The following is a 22441-nucleotide window of genomic DNA, read 5'->3' as shown; positions in this document are numbered from 1 at the left end:
TCCCTCTCCCTCTCTCCCTCTCCCCTCTCCCTATGCCTGTCTCTCTAACACACACACAAACACACAAATAAGTCACTACTAAGAAACAAAAAAAAAAAAAAGAAAGAGAGAGAGAGGATATGCAAATAATTCCCTTGTATCAGCATGACCAAATAGCCCAGAGGTCAGGTTTCAGTTCTGTAAGTGCAAGGGAAGGTTTAACTACTATTTCAGATCCACCAGCTAGAGTTTGATGGCACTTGTATAAAGGTTCAGTGCTGTGATCTTTTTCATTATATCATAGGCACCTATCATATTTAGTGCCCGAAAAAGTTTGTCTCTTAAGGCAGTAGCTGTGAATTGTACATTCTTCTCTTCTTTCCACTTAATCAATGCCTGGTAGATTCTTTCATTTAATGGAGTAGTGCTGTGAAAAAATTAAATAACAATTATTTTAATTACTAACAATATCATTTTATTTTAAGCTATTTAAAGGTTGTCTAAGTTTTCAAATTAATTTACCACATTTATGGGAGGCTTAAGTTAGCTGAAGACAGTGTATATGATCTTTCACCCTGAGCCTGACACACAGAAGCAAACATCACCTCCACACTAGCATTCGACTCTGAAGACAGTAATCAACGTGGGCTTTTTACTATAAACCAACACGGTAAAATGCATACTTTATCATTCTCTTGGCAACGTTCTAAGTTCAGTGCGTTATCTTACTACTGACAGAAACTGAAGCCGAGAGGAAGGAAAGGGCAAGCGCAAGGTCAGGAAGCCAGCTAGACTCAAAGCACTGACAGCCCAGGCGCTCATCTCCACGGGTCTGCCTTTCCTGCCTTACATTGATGGTTGCCTAATGAGGGCCACACACCTCATAAGCACAGGCCATCACCCACAGTAGAGTTTATGTTTGTAAATATTTCCAAACGATATAGTATCAAGATCATATCAGTGCAGGAATGAGAATACATTTGCTCCCAACGCCATTCATACTTACGGCCTCACAGGGATGCTGTTCTCTGAGCTGGCCATGTTTAGTTTTTGTTGCAAAAATTCAAAATTTGCTTCAGTGATACTGTTGGCAACTATGTTGAATATCTTCCCTAAGATTTTCTCTACATTTGAACATAGAAGAAACATTATTTCTTTTTAAACAATATACTTTGAGTTATATTTAGTTTTCTTCTTTGCTTTTTTTAATTAAATATATATGTCAAATAAAATTGAAAATAACAATATAGCACTGAACTGTCTTCAATTGCTCCCCAACCTGTTATTTTTAGAGTCTGAGGAAATTCTTTACTTTTTTCTGGATTTGAAATGAATTCAACTCCTGTCAATATTGGCTTGTTTATATTAACTTCTTTGTGCAATTAACACTTATTATAAATATGGCTTATAGGTAGATATTTATATTAAAATAATAAATTTAGTTAATGTTGATGTTTTTTAAAACTATGTAATACCAAGCATAACATACACCTTTAATCCCAGCACTGGTGAAGGCAGAGGCAGGCCATCTCTGTGAGTTCAAGGCTAGTCCAGTTTACATAGTGAGTTCCAGGACCACCACTACTACATGGAGAGACCATGGCTCAAAAAAACTCTGAGAATGTGGGAGTGTGGGGATGTATGCATGAGTGTAGGTGCCCACAGAGGCCAAAGGTATCAGAGCCCCTGGGTCTGGAACTTCAGGCAGTTGTGAGCCACCCAGTGTGGGTGCTGGGAACTGAACTCAAGATCTCAGCAAGAGCAGTAGTTGCTCTTAACCGCTGAGCCATATTTCCAGACCCAACAGTGCCTATTTAAAAGAGGAAACTTCTAGATAGTGCGATGTACAGTCACCTTTGTTGACTAGAGTACCATGAGCCTTTTCAAGAATTAGGGAACTCCTGTNCTCCATATCATGTCTAATATGTTCTGGTCTTTTCATTTCAGAAATTGTATATACACTATTAATCCCTCAGACTGATTTCATGCTAATGATAAGAAGAAAATCTAATTGCTTTAAATAGTGCAGAGCAAAGGACTCTGACCCTTGTAAGCTGCAGGATAAATAAGCCTCCTGTGCTCCCCTGAGGATCAAACCTGCAGGATGAAGGCAAGTCAAGCACACAGAAAGGTGGGGAAGTCTAGGTCTCGCCCCTTCCCTGGCCTCAGAGTTACTGATGTTGCCTACAGTACTTTTAATGTAAAAAGCAGATCACCAGGAATCCCATTTCCCTGAGAACTGGAGAAACAGAAGTTTAGCATGGGGGTTCAGCCACCTGACTTGACCACCTTTCCCTATACAGGATAGAATTGCTACCTGGACACGTGAAACTCTCCTCCCTTTGGTGCAGCCCAGTCAGTCTGAGTTAAAGGAAACAGCCGCTGTGACTTAATTGTCCCTCAAGCTCCTTCTCTCAGGGGGGCTCAAGTCTCAGAGAAGCTTCCACATGGCAGCCACATGCATGGGTGTATCACGTGGCTTACAAAGGACAGCACTCGTCAACACAATTCTGTCATTTTTGTGTGTGTAGATGTGCTACATAATTTTAGATATTCCAATCCCCCATGATTAAATAATCAGATTTGTTAACATAAACAGCTAACCTACACATAAAGAAAGATGGTAAATCATTTAATTTTACTGCCAGATTAAAGTCTCCAACCAAAGCAAGCTTTTACTGGACAGACACCAGACAGTTTCTGGTGAAGTTAATCCCTCACTCATCACCCACCATCTCTTTCATCCGCTCTTTGGAGATAGCATGTGATCGTATGCATCTGCTTTCCTTTACATATTTCCATTGGCGGTCTCAGCAAAGGATTGTCATCAAAATTTATCTCTTTCAGAGATGAGAGTTTGTAGATAGCACTGGGCAAAGCTGTCATATTGTTTCCTAGTAAGGAAAAATGGTAATGAATACACCTTTCTGCAGAATTAAACTGTAGCATCAGAAGCATGGAGAAGTCTACTGCCATGGTAAAGTACCCAAGGACGCTCACAATGACAGTTCCAGGGTTCTCACCAATGACCATGCTAAGAGGGAAAAGGAAGGTGTATAAAAATCATTGTGGTTCTATGTCTCCTAGGGGTGGCAAAATAAGGCCAGAACCTATCCTTTTGCAATATAGCAGATGACTTTGAACAATAGGTATTATTTTTGAAACACACTTTTTAAAATGTTAAAGTTTTATACAAGTTTATATTGTATGTTGAGTATATTCCCCCACACCACTGACCCTCCTTTTCTTCACACCCCCCCGTCCTCTGTGTTCTCTACAGTCTTACTTTTTTCATGCATGCTTCCTTTTGTATTTATATAAAATATAGGAAGCACAAATGATTTGTCTGTGTGAGACTCACTTAATCCATTTTAATGATCACCCACCATCTTCTGTTTCCTGCAAATGCCATGACTACAGGATTGTTTTGAGTGTACATTATTTTTCCTTATCAATCCTCTGCTGTTGGACACTAGGTCGGTTCCATTACACTTGCTCAGGAGGGAACACCGCTCAGTACACACGGATGTGCTGGTGTCTCTGTGATTCATTCACTTGGGGTCTTAGTGTGAGCATAGGTGTGGTATTAAGGTCACATGGGAGACCCAGTTTCAGTTTTCTGAGCAACCTCCAGGTTGACGTCCATAGTGGCTAGGCTCACTGACATCTCCATGTGGTGGTTTCCCTTTCCTTGACATCCTTGCCAGAATTTGTTGTTACTTGTTTTAATGAAGGCCAATCCTGACTGGAATAATTTTAGATTCACAGGAGCATTGCCAGTCTTTAGTGTTGTTGAATGTCATCTCACATTAGCAAGTTTCCCTCGTACTATTTATTTATGTACTTTAGACTTCTGTTAGACACAAACGTAGATGAAGGCCCGTTCCTCTTACTGAAGCGAGGTATTGAGAATCAATGTCTGGCACAGCTCATGCAGCATTAGGAGGGTTGTAGATTGCCAGTGTACACACTTTCAGTTTGGATATTATACTTTGGTAAAAATAATTTTTTTTCAAGCAGCAAATGGATGTGAGGGAAGAGCGACCTCATATACTACAGGTGGGAGTACAGAGAGTACAGCCATTCTGGTAATCAGTGGTGGGGGTCTTTTACAAAGCTAAAACAAACCAACCAACAGATGAAACAAAGACCTAGTGATGTCTTTCCTGGGAAACATGACCACGCTCAGCTAACACACGGCAGTCTGTCGTGTGCACTACTCACAATAGCTAAGAAATGGAACCCGCTGAGATGTCAACCCACAGACAAATGGATAACACAGGTGTACAAAGTACAATTTTATCCAACCATAAAGAGTTAAATGAAATAATTATATCTGTAGAAAAATTAGTAGTGAAGCTCATTATGTTAATCAAATTAAGCTAGACTAAGAATAGAAAGGACATGCAAAGATTTTATGCCCCAATACAGGGGAATACCAGGCCCAGGAACAGTGAGTGGGTGGGTTGGAGAGCAGGGTGGGGGAGGGTATAAGTGTCTTTTGGGATAGCATTTGAATTGTAAATGAAGAAAATATCTAATAAAAATGAAAAAGAATGGAAAGCACAATTATTTCTTATATGCAGGCTCTAGATTTAAAAGTTTTAAATTAATTGATTATTTTATGTGTATGGGTGGTTTGCCTGCAGGTATATGTATGTACCGTGTGAAGTCCTGGTTCCCATGGAGATGAGAAGAGGGGTCTGCTAATACTGGAGTTACAGACAGTTGTGAGCTGCCATGTGGGCCTTAGAATAGAATCTGGATCCTACACAAGAGCAACCAGTGTTCTTAACTGCTGAGCCAACCCTCCAGCCCCAGGACTCAGAATTCTAATTATTTTTTTGTGTGTGTACATGTGCATGCATGTTTATGTGCATATATGTACATGTGCGTGCATTTTTATGTGCATGTGTGTGTACATATGCATATATATATTTGTGTTTGTGTGATGAAAGTAGCAAGAGAACCATGAAGAGGAGGAGAAAAGGATCTTAAACGAGGAAAGAGGGAAGACAAAAAATAGAGTAATGGAATAAATGCCACATGAAAGCAGAAAGGTGTACTGGCAAGAGGAGGGAAGAAATAGGGAAGTCAGCGATAGGGGGACGGCAATGGGAGCAAAGACTATGGAATGTCACCGGAAAGCCCATGACTCTGTGTGGAAATTACAAAACAATAGAATCAGAAGCTCTGTGTGAGCACTGTAGACAATGGTACTGTCACAATAGTGACTGATCTGGCCGAGGGGCTAGGGTCAGAACCGGCGTACGTCACTGTAGACTACAGGTGTGGTGTTATCAGAAAACTAGCCAACAGGCTATCTGGGAGGGTAGGAACTAAAACAAGCCCCACTGCTTTAAAGTAGGCTGCCAAGAAACCTGGGCCCTGTCCATAAGAGGATTCCCCTTCCCTGGTTCATCGTGTCCATGATCTTTTCTTTCATGTGCTATTCCATCTTCTTGAGGGCAGAGATGCTAGCATTTGTTAAATCCGTGATGTCAGGCTCTGTGCATAAAGCTTGACCATTCATTTCATCATTCTGTACTCAAAGTCTAATTCTCAGTCTGTGGGTCTCAACCCCTTTGGAGGTTGAAAGACCTTCTCACAGGCATAACCTATGACCATTGCCAAACACAGTTATTTACATTACGATTTATAGCAGTAGCAAGATTACAGTTACGAAGTGGCGCCGAAAATAATTTTGGGGCAGGAGGGGAATCAGCACAACATGAGAAACTGTAGTAAAGGTCCACAGCATCAGGAGGGTTGAGAACTACTGCTCTAAATAGAGTAGGTATGTGACCGTTTCTTTCCTCATTCACTGCTTCTGGCCATTGCTCTGTCTGTGGTAACCTTAACTCTCCTTGGCCCTGGTAGAAATGGACTGCCTTCAGAGCGGAACTTGGGAGAGGGTGTTANAGCATGGCTTTTCACTGGCCTGTGAGAAGCCCCCACAGCTTGCTTTGGAGCTTGACTGACACAATGGCTTTGAATATTTCTAATTCTGAAGTGGAACAACAGAGAACTGCCCCAGCCTGAAGGCAGGGTCTGTTGTCCCTGGCCAGTCTGTCCTGATGTTGTCCTGACTCAAGCATCTCCAGGCAACGTATTCCTAGTCTCCAACAGAGCAGACGGCTCTGTGAAGTTTCGTTTGTGGGTTGGTATGTTGTTGGTAGTTTTCTTTTTTAATAGTTTACTTTTTGAGAACTTACACAGAAGCACAGCACGCACATCCCTCGCTCCTCTCCTCGCCCACCTCCAACCCCTGCCATGTCTCCGCTTCCAAATCCATGCTGTCTTCTTCATCATCATCATGATTATTACATGTATGTGCTATGATACATATGTATATATGACCCACTGAGTCCATTCAGCTACACTCATGTGCTTGTGACCATTCGGGATTGGATAACTGATGTGGAAGCTTGTTCACAGAGAAAGCTGATCCTCCCTCTTTGTAGCCACTTGTAGCCTGCAGCTCTTCACCTAGTGGTGAGGCCATGTGAATTTCCCTCGTCTCCAGTGACATGTCAACTAAGGTTGTCATTATGCTGGGCTTGTTCAAGCAACCATGTTGTTGAGAGTTCATGGGCACATGGACTTCCCCATTGTGCTCAGGGGACACTGGTAACAGCAGGCATCCTACGCCGCAGACTCTTACAGTCTTCCTGCCCTCTCTTCCACAGTTTCCCCTAAGCCTTAGGTTTAAGGGTTGCATTGCAGATACATCCGATGGGGTTGGGTACCACAGCAACTTATTCCCTGAATTCTGACAGGTTTTGGATCTTTAAAATAGTCTTCATCTGTTGTAAAAAGAAGCTTCTTTGATGAGGGTGAGAGATGCATTTATCTATGGTATAAGGATAATTATTTAGAAAACAGTAGGAAATTATATTGGTTTAGGAAGCTGCCAATTGTAGGTTCTCCTCTCCTGATTGTGATCTTTTCAGTCGTGGGTAGTTTGTTAGGTTTATGCTACAGGCATCAATATCTTCCATTTGAGTGGGTCTTAAATCCAATTGTACAACTGTCGGTTATCACAAGGGCAAAAGTGTCAGTACTGGCCTTGAGGCTATCTTCCTGTGCAGTCATGCTTGTGTTTCATAAGCTTGAAGCTGTGTAGGACGACCGGTTGCTCCTCTCCCTTGAGAACTTGCAGAACGCTGTCTGACAGTGTGAGACCCAGTTCTCAGGGAGGGGGCTTCTAGGTTTGTTCCAGCCGATTATTTCCAAATCAAGTGTCCAAAGTGTGTGCTGTCTTGAGTAACAGGACTTACCTTCTCCTTCTGGAACTCAGTCAATGGCAATATTGATCATTTTGGAAGCCTTTTGGACTCCCCTGACCAACAGCTAGAGAAGAGGTTTCTCATGCCTAGTACTGGAGTTTTCATTAGATAACCCATGGCTCTTGGGGAAGCATTATCATCTTAAATAACTTAACTTCATTTAAACTACCTATCTATATATCTATATATACATATATTACATGTAATTTTAGTAAACATCATGTATGATTCATTATATCTTTTCAAATATCCATAGTGTTATTTATGCACCTGCCCATATTGCTGTCTTCCCAGCTTCCTATCCTAAGATCCTCCTCTTCTTCCCCATTTCACCCACCTGTTTCCTGCATCTCTAGATTCATGGCAAGAAACCAATTCTTCCACTTTGTGCTCATTTCCTCTAAGTAGGAAAAGCACTGTGCCCCTCGCCCTCTGATGCCCACTTTATGCATTGACATTATTTTTTTCAGAAAAAGCTGCAATTTGAGACCCATGTTCTGCTTACAGATTCTACTTATTGCTTATTATGTTCGACACATACCTCTGAGATCTAGGCTCTGCAGAACTTCTAAAGACAGAAAGGATGATGGAAGAGAACTTATTTGATTGTTGCTCGCATAAAAACTAACCAGACTCCTCAGCTCCCCTATATTTTTTGGAATATCTTTGATGGCATTGTTCGAGATGTTGAGTATTTTGAGTTGAGTCATACCAGACACCTCTTCTGGAAGTCTTGTTAACTGCAAGGATGATCACACAAATTATAAGTTTATAACTCCACAAATATCTGTCACCTACATTTCCCCCTGAAAACAACTGGAAGAATAGAGTTTTGTTCCAGCCTTTGTGTAAGGAGATACTTTCATTCTGTTACAGTTCTTAGTGACTCCACACCCTGAAATCCTTGGGCTTCTGTGTAGCACGCACATGTTCCTGAGTCTTATCAGTGCTCCCCAGTCGACACTGTTGCTTGGGGCCCACTCTCTTCCCAAGCCAGCTCAGTGGCTGCACCCCCCCCCCACTCCTTTCTTGTTTCCCTAAGGCCGATGCTTCTTTGTCTTTTTTCTTCTCTCAAGTTGTTCCAACTAATCAGTCATACTTTTCCCTAATCTCTTCACAAAGAGTGATAAAGACATCCACTCTTACATACATTTGCACACCAAACACACACCACGCACATGCACTACATCCCCCACATAATATACCACCCCACACATACCACACGTACTACATACATACCACACCACAAACACACTGCACACATACACCATACACACAACCCACCTACAATACACACATACACACAACACACATACAACACACAACACACATATTGGAAACATACCTCCACACACATCACATACACATAGCACATTCATACTCACATACAACACATGCATACCATACACACTACACATGCACACAGACACACATACACCATACACACACCACACACATACACCACACACAGAGACCACACTCACACACATACCACACTGGCACAGCCACATCTAATGGGAACAGTGGAAATCATAAAGCCAGCACAGATGTTTGACAAAGATCCACAAAACTGAGTCACATGATACAGTCACAACTGTGCCATCTTCCACTCTTGGTCTTGCTCTCCACATGTCACATGCTTGGGTTTTTTTTAATATTTGTACAACTTGGAGATATTGAATTGATTGGAAATTTCTTATGAATCATTTATGCCTTCTCCTATGAGTACAGCTTCTAAGCTTCCCCAAGAAAGTCCTGAGCATACTACCACTCCTGCTTTTAGGAAGATATCCTCATCTGGCCCTACTTGAAGATTTTCCTTATGTCCTGGAGGTTGTGACTCCAAGATACCAGGAATCTCCTTAAGAGGTTCTGACTCCAAGATGCTCTTGGAGCATCTACCCCTATACTTATTCAGGAACAAGATAATCAGAACAAAGTAAACTTAAAAGGTAAACACAATTCCATAGGCTAGAGGGGTTGGCAGCAGATTAGATTAACGGCATCTTCCTACTATATGCTCAGGTGATTATGTGGCACATAAGATGGGGCGCTGTACATGGTATGGCCATCAAGGAAAAGATTCAGCAACAATGTTAGATTGGCTGTAGTTATCTCTATCATGAATGGAGGCTTATACTGATGGACAAAAAAATGGTATGGGTAAATGATAAGAGAATGAAGAATTAAGACCCCCATTTCTTAGAAAAGCTAACTTGTATAGGACCACTGTGTTGGCATATGACCAAAGAACAGAAGAATACCAAGATTAGACATATAAATAAATTCTACAGCCATGCGGTGGTGGCGCACACCTTTAATCCCAGCACTTGGGAGGCAGGTGGATTTCGGAGTTCGAGGCCAGCCTGGTCTACAGAGTGAGTACCAGGACAGCCAGGGCTACACAGAGAAACCCTGTCTTGAAAAAATTAAATAAATAAATAAATTCTACAAAGATATAAAATATAAACATTGTATTATGTAAGAAATTGAATAACAACTGAGCAGCTTTGGCATGAAGATTTTTATTGGACCCAATGACAATTGGCACTCTGAGCATTAAAAGTTGATAATACACTGCTCTGGACATGGCCATCTGCTCAAACTCACTTGGAGATTTTCTATCTAATGCCCTTGAAACCGCAAGAGCTACAAGCTTGAGAATGTCCTGCAATGCTTTGGCAAAATATGCCTCTAGATTCTTAGTTTGGTTATTGGTCTGATGAGGGAAAATAATTGGAAAAGGTAACTGTTCAGTCACGATTTATCAATAATGACTAAACTTATGACCAAGGAAAAACTAAAGCACATGTCCAAGGACTAAAGTGATAAGATCTATGTCTTAGAACAACATGATCGATCCCTACCTACTGAGTTCTATATAAATAAAGAAGTGCTCTGACTGTCAGTCAGTCAGGATGCAAGATTCCCCTGGTACCCATGCCTGACTCACTCCTTCCTCCCTCACCAACTCCTTATCTCTACTGGGGGACCTGAACATTTCTGGGGCTGAAGCCCCATCACCACACATACCACACACCCCCACACCACATCACAAACATACACAAAACATATACATATACACATACAACACACACATACATCACATACACATGACACATACATAAATACAAGACACATCACAAGCGTATACATGACACATAGATATACATATACCACACAGACACACACACACATCACAAACATACACACAACATATACATACACACAACACATGCATACACACATAGCACACACACACCACATCACAAACATACACACAACACATACATACATACCACACAGATACATCACAAACATATACATGACACATAAATATACATATATCACACAGACACACACACATCACAAACATACACACAACACATACATACATACATACATACATACCACACAGATACATCGTAAACATATACATGACATATACACATACACGTACACAAACACACATACAAATACACACACATACACAGAGAAGAATGAGTAGGATTAAAATGTTACGTAAAGCAAGATTAACATCATGCATAAATATGGCTGGTGAGGAGGTGCCCCGTATGGAGAAGTGATACTTCAGAGTCATATGTAAGACTATGCAAGAAGACTTTTAAGCTTAAACCGTAACAATAAGATCAGCATAGGTGGGCAGGCCTGTCCATGAAATTCCTTAAAAGTTCTTCTTTAACATTTCATTTAACTTTTGTTTTGTCTTGTTATTTTGAAACAGTATCTTTCTAAGTAACCCCAGCTTCCTTGGAACTACATATATCAGGTTGGCCTTTAACTCATAGAGATCTACCTACTTCTCCTGCCCACTCCCTGGGATTAGAGACATGGTCAACCATATGTAGATGTAGCCTTTATTCTCCTGTGGTAATTACTGTTTAGGCTAACCTAGACCTAGTCTTGGAAGCTTCTAGTCTCTGTCAAATCTAATCAAGGCTGAGAACGTTGGCAGTCTGTGCAACTTACTGCTGACATATAAATAAATTTATTTTTTGTTCTCTCTGAAGTCTAGATGACTAGTTCTCTCAGCTGTTCTGGCCCAAACTCCTCTTCACGCTGACTGATTCAAACTGGCTTTTCTCTCAGCCTCTGACTTCCTGCTCGACCTGGCCTCAAACTAACTCTGGCAATCTGTTCTAATCTTCTGGCTCCTTCTCATTCACTGGCTCAGTCTTCACCTGTATGTATCTAGCTTGTTCTCTTCTTCAACCCATCTCTGTAAAACTCTTCCAGTAAAATTGTCTTTCTCCTTTCTCTTGGCACTGCTCCCTTAAGTAGCTTCCCTGGCGTCTCCTCATGAGAGTTGGGCATCTCCTAGTCTGTCAAATCTTTCTCTAATTCTTCCTATTGTCTGCCACTCAACTAGATGTCACTTTCAAACTTACTTCCACAAACCAATTTTATGTTCATTGTTTGGATCAATGGTGTGTGTTAATGTCATGTCTGTATTCTAGCCAGAGGGATTTAATGTGTGTGCTAAGGACTGATCCACACCATAACTAGAAACAAGTGTTTTTAGTAAATAACGTGATCTTGGGGTTCACAGTGTGATCCAATATTCTGCTGCAACCATGCTTGGCTCAATATTCTTTAAATATTTGCTCGGTGTTTATCAGAGGAAGAGAGAGTTCCGAGGTGTTGAAGCAGATGTTGAAAGAAGAGTTCTGCTGAGCAACCATCACTTTGCCCAGTGGAAGCTCTGTGACTAACCGGATTCATCTTCTTCAGAAGATGATCAGCTACTAGAGAAACAAATCCTTTAGGTGTTCCATCTCCATTCTATCTAAGTGACATTACCAACCACATTGGATATTCTTCTTAACAGAGATTATTATGTTTTCCTTCTAGAAGACTGTTGAAATGATCTTGTAAAGACTTTAACTGGGGCTTTTGGCAGCCTCTTCAATCATGAATTCTGCCCTTCCTTCATACTTCTGTCTTCCTTCTTCCCTGTTTTCTTTCTTTCTCCCCCTCCCCGTTTTTTGGACAGAGCCTCACTCTGAATCCGAGGTTGGGTGTCAACTCACTATGCTCCTACCTCAGCCTCATGAATATTGAGATCACAGTCATGCACCATGCCAAATACAAAATAATATTAACAGCAGTCCCCATGGTGCTGGAGATTTGACTCCACATTTAAGAGCACTTGCTGCTCTTGTGAAGGACTCAAGTTTGTTCTCAGCACCCACGTAGCAATTCACAGGCAACTTTACTTCCAGTTCTGGAAGATCAAACATCCTCTTCTGGCTTCCATAAGAACTAGGCAGGCAGGCAGCACACACACATCAAAGCAAAATAACCACATACATATAATAGGCATTATATAAAAGAGAATCATCATCTGGAATGAAGTCTGATGACTATGACAAAGTCTGATAGAACAGGAAAATTAGTCAGCGAGCACCATGTAGGCAGTTGCTGGAGTAAATGAGGAATGAAGCAAGTGCTGGTCACGGGCAAGAGCAGAGAGAGTAACATTGGAAATTCCAGGGAAAGTTGCCATCTGGGGAACTAGAGTGCTAGGGATTATGTGTGTGACAAGAAAGTGTGATGAGGTTAAAGGAAGATTTAGTGAAAAGGAGAACGTTAGGGACATATTCTAGAGGAGTCACAAGACACAGGAAGGGAGGATCAACAGACTTCCAGTAAATTAGTCAAATTAGCTGGTAATTATATTACAGAACCAGAATGTGTATTTTAGTTCAAAAGCAACTTTACTACAACTTCTCTCATTCTTCATTCCACCGCCACTCACGAGGCAGGCTCACTGAAAATGTATTACCCAGTAGGTGTTACATAATAAAGGCCACATAGGTTTAGTTCTGAGCTGTAACTGTAGCCATAGATCATAGAGATATTTTTGAGCATCATGCAAGATTTTTAAGAACAGATTTTTAAAAAATAAATAGTCCAGCATTAAAGATAGTTGGACCATAGCTATTGTTATTGAGATCTAAGGATATATCAATAATTGTTTTTAATTTTTAAAATGTAAATAGTATTTCCAAGGCTTGAGGTATAGTTCCATAGTAGAGGCATTGCCTACCATGTGTGAGGTTTGGGTTTGATCCCTAGCACAATAAACAAACAAACAAATCAACAATCTATCAAATTTTCAAGAGTATTTTTCCAAAGAAAACAGTTTTAAATGTGAAAAATGCATTTATCAAGAAATTTATTAAAGCATTATCATGAAGAAAATATCTAAATGCTTGGCAGTGGATTAATTACATAAACCATGTATTTATTATAAAATTTATTGGGAAGAGTATTATGTCCTGTGAAAGAGAATGCTTATGTAGAATAAAATTTTAAGTTGGGTTTATAGTATTTTTATAACTGCTTATAAACATGTATAAGAAAAAGAGATTACAAGTATATTAAAGCAATGTATAATAGTTTTATCATGATCTGCTTTTGGAATAATTCCTATCTTCTCAATATTCTAGATTTTCAGCAATGCATTGTTGGTAGTGGAGATTGAACCCAGAGCCATTCATGCATTGGACAAGTTAAAACTTACGATGGGAGTTAAGTAGATGACTCAGTCAATAAAGTGCCTGCAAGTATGAGGATATGACTTTGCATCCTCAGCACCTACTTGCAAATTGGGTTTTGCATATAGCCCTAGTGAAGTCAGGTCCAGGTAGAGGCACATTTATTGGACAACTAGACTAGTCAGTTTGAGAGCTCCAGGTTCAGTGAGAGACCCTGCCTCCAAAATGAGGTGGAAACAATAGGCATGGTGACACCCACATTTAATCCCAGCCATTAAGGAAGAAGCGAAGCAGGCAGATATCTGTGAGTTCAAGGCCCACCTGGTCTACACAGCATGTTCAAAGGATGTCAGGTGCCAGAGCCTGCTCAGGGCCAAGAAAGACAGCAAGGTGGCATAGCATGGGTCAAAAGCTGATGGCTTCGGGGCAATTTAACTCTTTTGGTATTCAGGAGCCAAAACCTGGCAACTTAACTCTTGCTGAGAGCAACGGGGGATTAAGAAAATAAACTTAGTAACTTGGGCTCTTGACTCTTTGACTCTTGGGTCTTGATTAGGCAAGAGGCTCAGAGTTCGTTAACTCTTTCTGAGCCAGAGAGAGAGGAAAAGAAAGTAAGTCAGACATACAGAATACACGCACACTGGATTAAGCAGAAAAGGGTTGTACTGCCACTTTTTTGTTTTTCTTAGTTTTTGTACTTTCTTGGGACTAATTGATTATGTGGTTTTCTGAGCACTTTTACATTCCATAATTTCATAGTAAGTTTAAGGCAATAGTTCATGACATAGATTGGTAATGTTTAGGGAGAGTTACAGCAGAATTGTTCACATGTCTTTCTGTTGAGACTAGTACCTGACTGAACATTCCTTATCTATTTTAGGTTCATTATATGTTTAATACAATAATTTTTTACTTCATAAGATAACCACACAGTAAGTGTGGTTTTGCCAAGAGGACAATTATCTTCCCTGTGTCTTATTTTGAAGTCTTATGTAGATAAACTGGTCAATCTTTTATTTAGTTATTGTCCTTGAACCTACAATAAATTGTCCATTCCCAGTTTATGACCCTTAGTTACCAGATAGTGGCATGATTTGTTCCAAGCCTGTTTTATTCTCCTATACAATTAGTGCATGAGCCATGAAGCTTTCCAGAGCTCTATCTGTAGCTTTTAATCTACATGGGGTTTGAAATTACTCTTATCAATTTTGGAATTCTAAAAATTATCAGAAACTTTGAGATCATCAATTCTTCTACACAGCTACATGAAAGCATGTCTTCATATTGATTCTTCAGGGAATCTGCCCAATAGGCAGGAATTCCTGATGCCCAGGAATAGCTAGGCAATGTAATAGTGGCAGGAAAGTCATATCAGCAACCAGAGGAAATCTTGGGATAACATCTCTGGGGACGTTGCCTCTAGAGCACACCCATCAAAGTCATGTAAAATGGTAGGCCATCTCCAGAAAATTCACTTGCTTGCCATAGCCTTTTTTAGATGGCTTCTGACAAAAAAGGCTTCATACTGAGATCCTGCCTAATCAACGGCAGCAGCAGCACCATCACCACCAGGAGCACCACCACCACCAGCAGCAGGAGCACCACCACCACCAGCAGGAGCACCACCACCAGCAGGAGCACCACCACCACCAGCAGCAGGAGCACCACCAGCAGCAGGAGCACTACCACCAGCAGCAGCAGGAGCACCATCACCACCACCACCAGCAGCAGGAGCACCATCACCACCACCAGCAGCAGCAGGAGCACCACCAGTAGGAACACCACCACCAGCAGCAGGAGCACCATCACCACCACCAGCAGCAGCAGCAGGACCACCAGCACCAGCAGCGCTACCAGCAGCAGGAGCACCACCACCACCAGTAGGAACACTACCACCACCAGTAGGAGCACTACCACCACCACCAGCAACACCAGCAGTGCTACCAGCAGCAGCAGCAAAAAAAAATGGAGCACAACTGAAGATACATCCAGCTTGTGGATTCATGTACCCATGCATACCCATATGCTCCCACATGCATCCATACACACATACACAGGAATGCATGCATATACGACACGTGCATACAATTTGAAAAATCTCCCAGTGAACTAAATAGGAAGTAATCTACAAAAATTTTCTTTGTTTCACATTGCATTTTTATGAAATACCCTGTAAAGCATTTGTGTAGAGTGATGTGTCTCTAAGCCATGTTTTTTTTAAACGTAGGAAATGTCACCTGTTTAAAATACACATATAATCGGTTGCATGTTGTTAGTCAGGGTTACTATTGCTGTGATTCAACACTATGACCAAAAACAACTCGGGAAGGAAAGGGTTTGCTTCATTCACATTTCCATATAATAGCTCATCTTCAAAAGCATTAAGTGTAGGAATTCAAGCAGGGCAGGAGCCTGGAGGCAGGGTGCAGAGGCCATGCAAAGGTGCTGCTTACTGACTTGCTCCTTATGGTGTGCTCAGCCCGCTTTCTTGTAGAACCAAGGACAACCAGCCCAGATGGGAACCCCACCACCACTCAATGGGCTGGACCTTCCCCCATCAATCACTAACTGAGACAATACCCAATGGGCTTGCCTAGAGCCCAATCTTATGGGGGTATTTTTTTCAATTGAGGATTCCTCCTCTCTAATGAGTCTAGCTTGTGACAAGTTGACAGAAAACTAGTGAGGACACATGTACACTGTTCCTCAAGGTGAGATTCCCCTACTCTCCCTCCCCACTAGGCCCAGAAGGGCGGTCTTACCTTTTTCCCATGTGTCTGACTTATATTCAGCTCCTCAAGAGTTTGAAGTTGGCACAGTTCAACAGGAAAATGGGTGAAAATATTGTTTGACAAGTTTAACTTCTGGATCCTTTTCAGTTTGGATATTTCTAAGGGTATTTTCTGTAGTTGATTTTCTGAAATATCAAGCTCTTGCAAGTTTTTTAAAGAACACAGTTCCTTCGGGAACATCTCGAACTTATTATCAGACAGAATGAGAACATGGAGTGACACCATAGCAGAGATGCAGGATGGAAGTGTCATTATTTGGTTTTTAGCAAGATCCAGGTATTCAAGACTAGTGAGAGAACATAAATGTTCTGAAAATATGGTGAGTTTGTTTCTATTCAGCTCTAAATGAAGCAGCTGCTTACTGAACGACATGTCCACAGGGATTTCTGAAATATAGTTTCCATTAAAACTCAAGTACTCGAGTGACTGTAAAGCACATAACCCCACTGGGAAATACATTATATTGTTATAATTCAGTTCGACTCTTGTTATTTTTCTGCAGTTTTTTATTTCAATAGGAACATGTGTGATTTGATTGCCTGAAAACTCCAGGATGTGTATATTACTAAGATGTGAGATCTCTTCAGTCATTTTTAGCATTTTATTTCTGTTTACATGGAGTTGTCTCAAATTTTTAAGCTTACGGATTTTCTTAGGAAGTTCTTCTATATTATTATCACTAAGACTAAGAGATTCCAAATTTACGCAGTGGGAAATTTTTTTTGGTATGCTTTGCAATAAATTTTTATCAAGGTTAAGCAGCCTGAGTTCTTTGAAATTCTCAATTTTGGGTGAAATGACTTCTAGTTTATTGTCAGCTAGATGAAGTTCTCTTATTTTGGGCAATTGAAATATTTCCACAGCCAAAAAAGTAAGTTTATTGTGATCCATTAGAAGGTTTTCTAAATTTTTCAGTTCCCGAACTTCTTTTGGCAAACTGCCTATCATGTTTCCAGTAAGATTTAGGGAACTTAATTTTGGAAGGAAGCATAGTGATTTAGAAAATATTGTTAATTGGTTGTATTCCAGATTGAGAACTCTTAAATTTTTCAAACTAGATAAAGAATCTGGTATATATGTTAACATATTTTTACCCAAACTTAAAGTTTCCAAATATCTAAGATGTTCTAAGCCAGAAGGTAAAGTCTCAATATGATTACTATTTAAGAAGAGTTGTCTCATATTCCCAAGTTGTAGTAGTTCTTTGGGTATGTGTGATATCTCATTGTAACTGGCATTTAGTATCTTTAAATTGTGAAACAACTGAATTTCCAAGGGAATTGATGACAATCCATTTTCTTGCAAGGACAAAATTTCAAGTCCTAGCAGATCCCCTGGGTCTACCCCTTGGAAATGTTTTATTTGATTCTTATCTAAATATAGATATTTTACATATTTGACTTTTACAATGTCTACAGGGAATTCTTGTAAACCCTTAGCATCAAGATTAACTGTAAAGTTATCAGACTCCATGTCAAATCCTCTCTGATTTCCATTAAAGATTCGTCCTCTAAATTTCCTCCCAATTGGGAATCTGACTGGGTAATACTCTTCATCCATCTTAGTTTCTGATGACACAGAGCTCTGCAGACTTTCTTCCATTGACAGTGGGATGATATCTGATATGTTAATGTCCAAAAATGGAATTCCTGTCTCTTTCTCTTCGTTTCCATCAAGCTGGCTTGTGGAGGAACCTGTTGACTCTTCTGTGTCCTTTGAAGGAGTTGCTTCATAAATATGGTTGGAATCTTTACTTTTTGAGTAAGGAGAAGCTTCATTCAAGAGATCTGATGTTTCAAATCCAGGGTCCTCCAGTGACTCAAATCTAGAAAATCCTTCAGGTGCCACATTACTCCCATCTTCAGACATCTTACTGGATGCTCTTGCACGAACTAAGACTATAACTTTAATCTTTTGTGTTTTTTCCTTTGAACCTAAAAGACAAATGTTGATATCACTGCAAGTATGACAAAAATGTAGAAATTACACACACTAGGCTAACCGCAGATCTTCACCTCTCCCTTGGCCACTCCAAATCCAGCTGCAGCCACCGTTGGACCACCTGCCCCACCTCCAGTGGTCTGCATGCATACATCTCCTCCAGTGGGTTGCATGCATACATCTCCTCCAGTGGGTTGCAGGCATACATCTCCCTCCCCTTAGCTCCGTCCTTCTGCTCATGGCTTTATCCCAGACCTCAACTGCATCAGGCACTCACTGGAAATCCCCAGGCCACTCTGGCTAGACAGATAGGCTTTCTTCAGATCTTCCTTACATTTCTCCAAGTCCGACCTCCAGTGTCACAACCAGTTCTGTAACAATCCTGTTGTGCATCTCCTTGCTTTCTGCTTTCATTCACAGGGAACCAAACGGATCCCAGTAGAATACCCTGATTTTTTTTCTGTCATCTAGACCCCCCCCCAGTACTGCCCCAGCCAACCATCCTGATTCCTTAGTGTCAGTTCCCAATACACACCTTACCTGAACCCCAAGAGGTCAGATCTGTCAAGATTCCTAAAGAATTTCTTACCAAGCGACATGCATAGTGACAGCCTGTCTTGAGAGACTGAAATTTTTCCTTTGGGATTGATTAGAATCAAGAGTGATCAAGATGATGTCATCAGTCCTACTGTTTAACACAGCATTCATTTTTCTTATTTATTTATTTATTTATTTATGAAACAGAGGCTTACTATGCAGCCCTGGCTGGTCCAGCACTCACTATTTTGAACAGCCGGCCCTAAAACTTAACAGTTTCAAAGTCATGTTTCATCATGCCCAGCTTTGGGGGGCAGGGGGTGGACAGAGAGTTTAAATGACATATTAGGCTAACATTCAAATTAGTGGGTTTTATGATAGCATTTTCTACATATTTGTTCTTTGTTTGAGCTAGAGTCTCATGTATCCTAGGCTGTCCTTGAACTATGTAGCTGAGAACACCCTCATACTTCCGATCCTCCTGGCTCTACTTCCTGAGTACTTGAAATATAGGCATGAGCTACCATGCCTGATTTCTGTGGTGCTAGGGGTGGATGCATGCTAGCAAGCCACTTTACTGAGCTACATCCCAGCTCCACGTCGTCCTTTCTCATGCCCTTCCCCTCCCTTCTACCCCCTTCCCTCTTTCACACCCTTGCCTACCTTGACTCTCCTCTCCTCTCATGTTACATGTATTTCATTACCTCCTCTCTCTGCTTGCTTTTCTCTTCTTCATCCCTCAGATTCTCACCCTCCCCTCTGTGGTCGTCATTCTAGTTTCATGACCTGCACTCACACACATATATTTACACACAGATACAGATTAAAGTCAAGAATCTTCAGGTGATTCCGGATTATATCACACAACTTCATGTTTTGCTGTCACCTCCATTTTCCGGGAAATGTTATAATTCTATTTTCATATGGTGGAATCAAAGTCCGTTGTGTATATGAACCATATATTCATTATCCATTCATTCACTGATGGGCATGTAAGTTGTTTCTGCTTCTTAATTAATGTAAACACTGTAACAATATACATGGGTATGCTTATTGGTCACTGGAGTGAAGGTATGTCCGTGATAGGAGCCTTTTGTGTGCTTCCCTTGAGACCTCTTTTTCAGATTTGGTGATTGATTTCTTGGTGTGCAGGAGCTTTTAACTATAGCCCGATTACTCTAATTGATATATATATAATATACAATAAATAAAGTAATTTCTATAAAGTAAATCCACGAGTTTATAAACTAACTTCAAGAACACACTAAAAACATTGATGCCTTGCCTGAGTTGATTTTATCCCAGAGGGGCAAGATTTGGTCATCAGATAAAAATACAAATCAATAAATGTACTAAAGCACACAAGCAGATTGGAGGATTGATATTTACACGGTCAGATCAGTAGATCCAAAAAAGAGCATTTAACAAGGCTTAACATTGTCGTGATTAAAAAAAAAAAAAAAATCCCTAAAGGAAGTGAGAATACTGATGACTTTTCCTTCTGCTGGGACAATTTAAGTGAGGAAGTGTATATTTTGCCTTATAATTCCAAGGCTCACAGCCAAGAATGCTACAGGAAATCAGGACAGCATGAGCAGGAAGCAGCCGGCCACACAGCATCCACGGTCAAGTGGAGAGAGAGCAAGAAGTGAGTACAGGCATCAAAAACTCAAGGTCATCCCTGAATTTCACATTTCCTCCAAAAAGGCTCCACCCACTAAATGTTCTACAGCCTTCCCAAATAGTACTGCCACAGCTGGTGACCAACTGTTCAAACACAATAGTTTAAGAGGGAGTTCCATATTTATGTTTCAACAAAAAGTATATATATATGACTTGTAACTAGCATATACAAAATGGGAAAATACTACAAGTATTTCCTAACTTAATATGGTACTTCTTGAAGTATTATGATCAGTAAGTCTATATAGCAAGGGTTGAAAGCGATACCATGTTCCTAGATAGGATTTGAATTGTTTGGGGACTTCAATTGCTGGGCTGAAACACCATGACCAAAAGCAATTTGGGGAGAAAAGGGTTCACTTTCATGTCAGTGTTCATAGAAGGAAGTCAGGACAGGAACTCAAACAGGAACCTGGAGTCAGGAGCTGATGTAGGGGCCATGGAGGGGTGCTGCTTACTGTCTTGCTCTTCGTAGCTTGCTCAGCCTGCTTTCTTATAGAACCTGGAACCTCTAACCTGGAGGTCTCCTCAACCACAATGGGCTGAGTGCTTCCACATCAATCACTAAGAAAATTTCCTACAGGCTGTCTGATGGCTGGGTTTTACTGAGGCATTTTCTCAGTTGAGGCTTCCTCTAGTCCAGTGAGAGCATTTGTAAGTGAGAAGCTAAATTAGCCCTATATGCAGACCATAGAATTCAAAACTTAAGAAAACCCTAAAAAGGGTACCAAAAAAAAAAATCAATCAAATTTTCTGTATCTGTATAATGAGCTTGCTATGGGGGAAAAAAAAACCAGGAAAATAATCAATTCATATTCTCTTCAAAAAATATCAGTAGTAATGTTAACTAAGGAAATAAAAGACCTCAATAATGTTTTTTATTTACTTGTTTATTTATATTTAGACAAGATCTTGTTATGTAGCACCAGACTGGCCTTGAATTTATGATCCTTTTCTCTCCTCTTCCCAAGAGTTTGGATTTATAGGAATATACCAACACACTTGGCTATATTTTGCATTTTTTAAATTGAGAAAAGTTTTGTTTTTTGTTTTTTTCGTAGGACTCCACACAAGTGCAAGCAAACTACATCTGAGCTACATGCCATGACCTTCTGAAGTCTGAACTTCTCATGGAACACCACTACCATTGAACAGTGCTGTTTTCCTGAGAAGAGAAATTTACTAACTCATAAGCCAGACATATTGCATGGGTGGCGATATGGGAAGCTAAATATTTATAATTTTTTTTTTTAAAAAAGCTTTTTTCTTTGTAACAAGATTCCACAGGCTAAAGAAGATCCACTCAAACCTGGTACCTTGAGGAAAACTTAACTGAATGATTTACAGAGATGGGGGCAGAGTAGGGAAACCACAAATTCCGAAACCTTTCGTGTTTGCTCTTCAGTTGGTTGTCTGGTCCTTGCAGCCCTGTGGATGCTGAGAGATAGGGATGGAGTTTGTTTCTCATAGCCTAGCCACAGGTACCCAACAACTCAGTGAATGGTGCACTCGCCAGTGTTTTCTGATGCTGTTTGGAATAAGAGCATCTGGAAGTGCTTCCTGGGAGTTCTATTTCTGTCTATTAATAACACATCTTAATTATTACAACCTTCCAATAAATCTTTTTGTTTGTTTGTTTTTTGGGTTTTTTTTTTTTTTTTTTTTTTTTTTTTTTTTTTTTTTTTTTTTTTTTTTTTTT

The 22441-nt window shown here is 40.5% G+C and overlaps 1 protein-coding gene across 1 annotated transcript in view; it reads right to left on the bottom strand.

Annotated features, from left to right (window-relative positions):
* Positions 1 to 172: 172 nt before the first annotated feature.
* Positions 173 to 22441, bottom strand: part of Lrrd1 (leucine rich repeats and death domain containing 1) — a 24343-nt gene continuing 2074 nt past the window's right edge. Inside the window, exons 2-6 of the mRNA XM_021191700.2 lie at positions 16552 to 18515; positions 7810 to 8008; positions 2712 to 2873; positions 986 to 1103; positions 173 to 406 (exon numbers count right to left, since the gene is read on the bottom strand). Coding sequence (XP_021047359.1) covers positions 223 to 406; positions 986 to 1103; positions 2712 to 2873; positions 7810 to 8008; positions 16552 to 18450 — 2562 coding nt within the window. The 5' untranslated portion in view covers positions 18451 to 18515 and the 3' untranslated portion in view covers positions 173 to 222. The remainder of the gene's footprint in view (positions 407 to 985; positions 1104 to 2711; positions 2874 to 7809; positions 8009 to 16551; positions 18516 to 22441) is intronic.

This window comes from Mus pahari, chromosome 2, assembly GCF_900095145.1.
Source record: "Mus pahari chromosome 2, PAHARI_EIJ_v1.1, whole genome shotgun sequence".
Taxonomy (NCBI): domain Eukaryota; kingdom Metazoa; phylum Chordata; class Mammalia; order Rodentia; family Muridae; genus Mus; species Mus pahari.
The sequence above is the reverse complement of the archived record's forward strand: the minus strand, read 5'-3'. Positions and strand labels throughout refer to the sequence as shown.